Below are 8,649 nucleotides of genomic sequence, written 5' to 3'. Positions count from 1 at the left end.
TCAGCCGTTACAGGCAGTCGTCATGCGGGGGCGGGTTTGAGGGAAGGCTCGAAGGGAGCATGCTGCCAAACAATTGCGCAATAATCGTGCCTTCCTAACCCCGTAAAAGTTGTGATCCAGTTGTCGAGCTCCCGTCAAAATAGATCCACTGGTGTTATACAGTATGAAAAGTGAACTAGAAGATGATTCAATACAGAGAGCAGTTCATTTGGTTTCATGCACGTCTGAGCGAACAACTTAGTGCGAAGAACAAATTTTCCTTCATTAAATCTGCTAGTGAAATGAATAAAATGAACTTCCAAGCCAGCCATTAGTTTAATTAAATTTTAGCTGTCATAATGCTTGCGTCATTTAGTTTGCTTCGTTGCATGGAAAAGTTTTGATGTTGACGATGATGTTAGTGATAATGGATGGTGATTGTAAAGATAACAATAGTGATGAAGATAAGAAAGTATCGGTGATGATGTAATGACCATGAATGCAAGTCAAGTTTTTGTTAACTGTCAACATAACTGACCATTTTTGATAATACTACATGTTTCTGGGTGACATTCTAGTCTGTTTTTTTTTTGGAACAATTTTTTTTGAACTGCTATTACATTATGCAGAATGTAAGCAAAAGCATTTTTTGCAAATATTCACCCATTTCCTTTTTTTCATGTTGTATCATTTCATTTCATATAATGTTTTATTTCATATCATATCACTTTGTATCATTTTATTTTACGTTATCTAAGATCATTATATTTTGTATCATTGCTGTAATCTTTGACGTTTGTTACTACCAACACCAATGTTATAACTCAAATGATCTCTATATTTCCAACACCAGTGTTGTAGCTTCCAACGATCGTCAAGTTATCGTAGGTTCAAGATTTCCGATAGATGAATCGAAATTGCTTTAAACGCATATTTGGTTGAACGTTTATGTTAATGCCAACAGTAATAGAAACATTAAATTACAACCAATCGAAGTAACTACATAAATCAAAATTACAAATTTGCTTCAAACTTCGCTTCTAAAAAGCTCGTGCTGGTCTTATATATGGAAGTTTTAGCATCGAGTCGATATCTACAATCCTTTGGTATGAAAAGATTTTGTGGTTTACAAGTGGCGATAAAAAGCAAAAATATAACATTAACTAATGATGCAGCGTAATTCGTTTATTCGCGTGGTTATAACATTATCTCCACCTTAGCCTGTTTGCCCCCGACATAAGCTTTTTTTATTGCGATGAATAGGGAATAATCTTTTCAAATGGACAAGCTTTATGTATTTTTGCTTATTGTCTTTCGTGATCATTGGTCCTGTTGATCACGTAATTTTTATTATGAGTGACTTTGTACCGATCTCTACAATTCCGTGAGAGTTTTGCAGGGCATCTCCTTTATCTGCGCCGTAGGTTGTACCACCAGGCCAGGTCTTTGCTCTTGAAACCTGCGTTATTTCTTTTCGGGTCACGCCACGTTTCTGTTGTTTCGGAATCTTTAGCCATAAACAGATGTCGTGATCTTTTCTTGATTTTGTTAGCACTTGAAGTAATGCTGTCTTTTTATTGAGTTTACGAGGCGTAGAATGATCAAACGGGTATCTTTGATGCTTGTTGTAAGATTCGTCGTTGACATCTTTCCTGTTGATCAGTCATGCAGCGATGAAAAACTCATCCTCATCAGCAATGAAATCGCCATTGATGTCATCATCTAGGTAGACAAGAACTAATCTTTTCTTCCAGCAGCATATTGGAGGCGTTATCTCAAAACTTGAATAATCGTCTGTCACCAATTCGTGTCCTGAATGAATATTCACATTAAAATCACCATCAAGGACATCGTTGCCATTTAAATAACCGTTGTCGCTGTTAGAAAAGTAAGTAGACGAGTTGCTGGCAGCAAGATCCAAATGGTAGTCCCACTGCATATCAAAAGTTTTCATGTCTTTGTCACTGCTAACTTCTAGGATATTTTCAAGACCTTTATCGTTGTCATCGTCATCATCTTCATCATCACGATAGAAATGAAAAGCATTAAAAATGAAATCAGTTGCTAGCAGTAACATCCGAGTAGCAGTCCCACTGCATATCAAAAGTTTCACTGTCTTTGTCAATCAACTTTGCTAATATTTTTGTAACCTTTATAGTCGTTTTGTTATCATCTTCATCCTTACGGTTGAACACGTGCATCGCTGCTAACACGTGCGTCGCAGACATCACGTGCTTCGCAGTCGAAATCATCCATGGGAATGATAGACTTGCGATCGCTAATGTAATTGTAGGTAGTTGAATTATCTGATAAGATATCAGAATCTCGGTTTACTGTCCAAATTTATTTCTGTGTTGTTTTTGTTTGTCACTTGGACGCGTTTGTCTTCACTATCTAGTTGCTTGATTCGACCTCTTAATACTGTTTTGAAGTCTCTTGTTTGTTGTTCTTTTTTTATTTATTCCGTCAAACCCATCTTTTCGTTTCGTTCTGAAATTTTTGTTTTGATTGCTGGTCCATCTTGTCGTTTAGTTCCTGGGCGACCTTGTTTAGTTTTTCTGCCTGTTGATCAAATTTTCTGTTCATTTCGACAAACTGTTGTTCTACAGGATCCGGAAAATCGAACTCATCCGGATCGATTTCTTCTTTTATCAGAGCGTTCCTTAGGCGGTTCACCAGAACCGCCTTCACTTCTATTGAGTCGAGGTTTCGTTTTTGTAGTTCCTTTCTCGAATGAGTTGTATCGAACTTTTCTAATGCTGCCATTCTTTTTTACAGAAAGTTTCAAGCTATCAAAAATCTAATTTCTGATACCAATGTTGTAATTTTTGACTCTCGTTACTACTAACACCAATGTTACACCTTCAAAGATCTGAAAGAGTTTTGTAGCTCCCAACGATCGTCAAGTTACCGTTATTTCGTAGGTTTAAGATTTTCAATTGATGAACGCTTGAAGCTTAAACTTGGTTGAACGTTTATTTGAATGCCAACAGTAATAGAAACACTAAATTACAACCAATCAAAGTAACTACATAAATCACAATTACAAAATGTACAGGCATCAGGGTTCGTTCTAGTTTGTTGTGTTACACATCTTTAAAAATAATTATTAATCAAATAAAAAATTTGAACATATCTGACATAATCCGCAAAATTTGAATGGAATGAGTAATTGCTTTTGTCAAAAATTGAAGTTACTGCAATATAAAAAAAAATTTCAAACAGCCGTAATAACATGTCAAAAATTTGTACCACGTTAAGAAACATGAAAAATATTATTTAATTATAATAGCACAAAACATACAACAACTTTGAAAAAATCTCTGAAAACATAAGCAGAGCAGCATCACAAGCAGAACGTGCAAGAGGAAGAAGACTTGAAGAATGTCAAGCATCAAAGAACGTAATATGAATGATTTCAATGCGAAGAGCGGCCATAAATTCAATGAGATGCACAAAACGTGGTCTTGTGCTCGTGTGTTATTGAAAGTATCCTCTTTGCAATGCTGGCTCGTTTCCTTCTTTCTCATCGTTTTTGCTGTTGTTGTGGTGGTGGTTATTGTTGTTGCTGTTGTTGTGGTGGTGGTGGTGGTTGGGATTGTTGTTGTTGTTGATGTTGTGGTGGTGGTGGTGGTTGGGATTGTTGTTGTTGTTGATGTTGTGGTGGTGGTGGTGGTTGGGATTGTTGTTGTTGTTGTTGTTGTTGGTTTTGTCGTCGACGTCGTTGTCGTTGTTGTTGTTATTGTACCCAGCAACTAATAAACAAAACGTTAACAACAATAGCAATTTAAATTTCATTTTTAAAATTTTTGTGATCTAATTTAATCTAAATAATAAAGATTAATCTGAAAAAGTAATGCAAACATTGTTGGAAATTTAAAAACTAATAACACGCAAACAAACATATGAACAAACTTTCCATGAAATCTATTAAAACGTCATTAATTTTGCTTCATAAATAATATTTGGACGATTGTTCTACTTCCTTGATTGAAAAATAAAAATTTGTTGTGTTAATAAACTTCTACCAGAAGTCTGAAAAAAACAATTTTCAGCATTTTTCAAATTTTGAAAGACTGCAAATGAAAAAAAAACTCTACAATCAGCCACTAACAATTAAGCAGGCAGCCCGAATGATCTAGTAAGATGAACTTTAATAATTCTGTACGATAAAGTCGTCAATGAACTTTATGATTTTGTATTTCAGTATTTGAGAATAATTTGTTTTAAAACTTCAGAGATTTCGTAGTTCATTCGAACGATATTCATATCACTTATTGAATGGTGGGCAGGATTTTATAGATATGTTTACATCTTTTTTTACAAACATAAAATTTAAGCTTTTTGAGTAATAGTCACATGACAAGTTGTTTTATTTAAAAATAGTTAACGAAAATTGAAATAAATTTTGGTAAATTTAGATGATTTTTCAAAAATTGTTGTTGTTTTTCAATATTGCAAAATGTAATCAGTTTCACTTTGAAATATATCAAATTAATGAAAACGATAAATCGGCGAAACCAGTTGAACGTAATCTTTTTTTTAAATTTCCACTGAAGAATTAGTCACGGTCCTTCAGATGCGTTCTTTTGTTCTTTTTTAATTGTGTGGAGGAAGGTACTGTTGCTCGCTTGTGTCCGTGCCATTGTGACTGCATGCTGCCTACCTCGCTGAACGGTCATCAGAGAACCTGGCTGTTGAGATGCTCAAGAACTAATTTCGTTTAGAATCATAACGAAATTGTTTTAGAAGAATTATAAATTAAATTTCAATGTTTCCAATTACATAAAAAGTGGATCAGAAGAAGCTAAAATGAACTTCTGCAATAATAATTCATCTTATGATTTGCAATTTAATTTTTTTCATGCAATTTCACTGATTTGATTTTAAAGTATTATAGTTTTTTTTACTTAAAAAAACATTTTTAAGATATTCTTTTTATTCAGAGCTCTAAAGATCGCTGTATTAATAGCTATGCAATATTGTCAAATACTTTTTTTTTAGTTGAAAATGTAAAACGGAGAAAATAATTTCTTAAGAACATTCAAAAGATTGATTTGCTTGAACTGAAAGTCCATGTAAAATTTAAATGAGTGGCTATGTTAACGCAGCTGAGTGCCATCTTGTAGATTTTTATTTGCTAAAATGACAATAGCTGTGTTGGTAGATCAGCTTGTGAACATTCATCTTGCGGGTGGAAATAATAAATGGAAGCTTAGCACGTATCATGTGCATGGTAACACCAGTGGATTGAAACTGAGCAATCTCAGTTTATCTCGGTTGACATATCGATGTATGTCCAAATATATGCTTGTTCTTGTTTAGAATTACGTACAAATATGAAACAGCAACATCAGCACAACATTCCAGCTTGTGAAATATATGAAAATGAGCATAAAAACTGCAAACATACAAACACAAACAGGCAAACACAAACATACAAACATTCAAACATGCAAACGAACAAACATACAAACGAACAAACACAAAAACATACAAATGAACAAACACACTAACATACAAACGAACAGACACACAAACATGCAAACACACAAACGAGCTTAACCAGAGCCGCACGTGTTGATTTCCATTTTATCTACATAACGCATTAGTTCTGCATTGTGATGGTCGTCACCATCTGCTGCTATACAGAGGTTCTCCATACGAGCATTCATTTTGCTGACGCTTGCCAACAAAAACACATCTACCTACTTTTGTGGTTGTTCAACAGTTGCATTTTTTCTGCTTCCCTTCGGTTACCTATGTCTACTTGGAAAGATATTGTAGTGAATTCAGAGAAAAATAAGTGTTTCCTGAAGCGTCTATATGCTTAAAAATATTTTAAACATATTTCGAAATTTAAAATATTCGCTTATTAAGTTTTTTTTGTATCAATTGATTCTGTATACAAATTAGAAGTGCAATTTAAACAAACAACTCTTGAAAATTCAATAAATTTAAATGTGAATAATGCAACGTACAAGAAGGAGGCAACTTCCATACGAGGGATGCAATGAAAGAACGTCACTAAAATGTTTTTACGACATTTTCCAACGATTTCCCGCCATCTCGCGACGTGAAAAGTTTTCAAGTGATGAACGATCTTGTTGCTTGCGGCTGCACCTTGCCTAACTTCCTGGAGATCTGTTTGAAATTGGATTTTCAGAAATAACAAACTTGAACGTTCAGTGAAAAATGAGTAAACAATCGTAAAAATTGTACTAGGAAATAAAATGGCTGTTATGTGATAAATATCGTTAATTTTAGCACGAACGCCACTGCTTTCACAAAATTTGAAATCTATCTCATTTTAAAAAAATTCCATCGCTTCCTTCTTAGCGCCAACTTGGGTCCCAACACTCGTTCGTTCTCATTCATTGCACGACATTCAGTTTTGTAAGGACCATGCAGCCAAAAATTAAGAGTTTGCTAGATAGCGCGTTTTAAAGATTTCAAAGCATCCATCCATAAGCAGTGATGTGAGCAGCCAACATATGTGTATCTTGATTGCGATGTTTTGTATAATCTCAATTGTAATCTTAACATATGATCTCTTAATTTTATATACTCAGTGTAGTAGATTGATAACTGAAATAGAGAGATTTTTCTTGAACAATAAATTCTATGAATAAACATTCTAATTTGTTGTCTCAATTTTTTGTTCAACTTTGATATTTTTAAACTCTGATAATAAATTTTGAATTGTTTTTAAAAAAATTCTTCCAAATGGAAACTTCAAGTACTCGCAAATAATAATAAATAATAAATGTAAAAATGTACTTCCGAAAATTGTACATCCAAAAAATGTACATCCACATAAAATACGATGAGACAAAGAAGAAATAAACTTGCTAGACAGGCAGTGATAATATTGCACATGACTGGCCGACGGTTGGAAAGTGAATAAACCGGGGAATTTACGATAATTATAACTGTGTCTCATCAAATATTCATCCGATACCTACTTGTTCGCTGTTTCGATGGCTTCGCTGAGCGTTCAATGCGAGTTGTGTTGAAGATTCAATTATTATCTCGCGCCCATCGTTAATTTTGAGTGCTGCCTGTCCGATTGTTCCATCTCTGCTCCGTACAAATTCACGGATTATTCTGCGAGCAGTTTTTTGTTTGTGCTGCCTGTAAGAAGAGCGTGAAAATTTTCTGTATAACAAATAAATTGCGCCGATAAGAAGTGTTCACTTTCTTATTAAGATTCAAACAGTTCAAATTATTTTTAATTCAGGTCCGTATGGTGAAATAAAAAATAGTTAAAATTAAAATTACGAACCGGAAACCTGGTTAAAATAAGTAGAACCCATATAGAATAAAATATATAGGCCTTTGCGCTATAAAAAGCATCTTCGACAGTTGTAAAGGGTAATCAGCATAGTGCTGCTAAGGGGTAATTAGCATATTTTATTTATGACCCATTAAGTCATTAAGTAATCAGAATCCATCAATGATACGCCGCCTCATTGTAGAACCTAAACAAAATGCGTCACAAAATAGCGGCAGTTTATTTTGTTTGATCAATGAATTTCAAATTGACCTTTCTGAAAACTTTTAAAAAGAACTTAAAACATTATTTTTAATAATTTTAGGTATTATTACTACAAAAATCAAACCGGAGATTAGATTTATTAACCGAAATTTGCCTTTAAAAAGTCTAGAAAATTTCACAGTTAAATAAACGCTTTTCATTATTTTCATATAAACCACCTGAAGATGATTCTCATGGTCCAGTTGATTTTCAAAATTAAGCAATAGTTCTAGGAAAAGATAAAATTTAAAAAAAATTATTTTTAACCAAAAGAGATGTAAATAGCATAAAACATAATATAAAATTATTTATTTTTTCACCAAACTGAACAAATTTTATGAATGTATTTAATTCTCTTTTTTGCTAAAAAACGTTTATGTAGAAACAATTTCCTCGCTGATAGATTAACAACTGCAAAGACAATATCATGACCTACATAATATCGGTTTAGGGACTGCCATAACTTGTCTTTTATCTGTTTGACGAGTCTGATTGCCTCCTCAATCGGCGTTAATTGAGTTCAGGGATAACATAAATTGGCAATCTGCAAACTTGCTCCTTATATCACAAATTTCGTCTATATTCTATTTTGTAAAGTTTATGAAGTAAAGTTTCCAAAAAAAATCATTAAAAGATATGTTAATAAGTTTTGTTTCATTAGAGGAAATCCATTAAAATCGGTCAAATGAATACTTGCTAGTTTGCATATAAATATGTTTATTTATTTTTATTCATTTATTAATTACATTTAGTGTTACTTGTGCAGTATAAATTGTATGATCATGTTTTTGCATTTTATCAGCAAGAAAGTTATTTTGCAAAAGCGAAATTCTCTAAAAAAAAAAAAACTTGGGGTCTGTGCATATGCAGGAAGAACCTCTCATAACATTGAGTACATGACCAGATGTCTGTAAACAGAACTCGTAGGTGACAATGCATTTGTTAGGTTGTCTGTCTGTCTGTCTATTTGTCTGTCTGTTTGTTTGTTTTTTTGTCTGTCTGTTTGTTTGTTTGTTTGTTGTTTGTTTGTTTGTTTGTTTGTTTGTTTGTTTGTTTGTTTGTTTGTTTGTTTGTTTGTTTGTTTGTTTGTTTGTTTGTTTGTTTGTTTGTTTGTTTGTTTGTTTGTTTGTTTG

General features: G+C 33.2%; 2 protein-coding genes across 2 annotated transcripts in view; both read right to left on the bottom strand.

The window, feature by feature from the left end:
* HELRODRAFT_182798 (hypothetical protein) lies at window positions 1–2,235 on the bottom strand (the record flags this gene model as incomplete). Its single annotated transcript, XM_009033526.1, has 3 exons — window positions 1–148; window positions 1,341–1,631; window positions 2,165–2,235. 3 exons carry the CDS (start codon window positions 2,233–2,235, stop codon window positions 1–3), a joined length of 510 nt encoding a protein of 169 aa, XP_009031774.1.
* Window positions 2,236–2,445: 210 nt separating this feature from the next.
* Window positions 2,446–8,649, bottom strand: part of HELRODRAFT_182797 (hypothetical protein) — a gene marked incomplete at both ends in the record, with an annotated part of 9,593 nt that continues 3,389 nt past the window's right edge. The window contains 6 exons of the mRNA XM_009033525.1: window positions 2,446–2,738; window positions 3,290–3,517; window positions 5,692–5,801; window positions 5,961–6,115; window positions 6,945–7,113; window positions 8,366–8,491. Of these exons, the coding sequence (XP_009031773.1) occupies window positions 2,446–2,738; window positions 3,290–3,517; window positions 5,692–5,801; window positions 5,961–6,115; window positions 6,945–7,113; window positions 8,366–8,491 (1,081 nt within the window). The remainder of the gene's footprint in view (window positions 2,739–3,289; window positions 3,518–5,691; window positions 5,802–5,960; window positions 6,116–6,944; window positions 7,114–8,365; window positions 8,492–8,649) is intronic.

The sequence above is a fragment of the Helobdella robusta genome (genome assembly GCF_000326865.2).
Source record: "Helobdella robusta unplaced genomic scaffold HELROscaffold_93, whole genome shotgun sequence".
Lineage (NCBI taxonomy): Eukaryota > Metazoa > Annelida > Clitellata > Rhynchobdellida > Glossiphoniidae > Helobdella > Helobdella robusta.
This window is presented reverse-complemented; position numbering and strand designations above follow the sequence as displayed.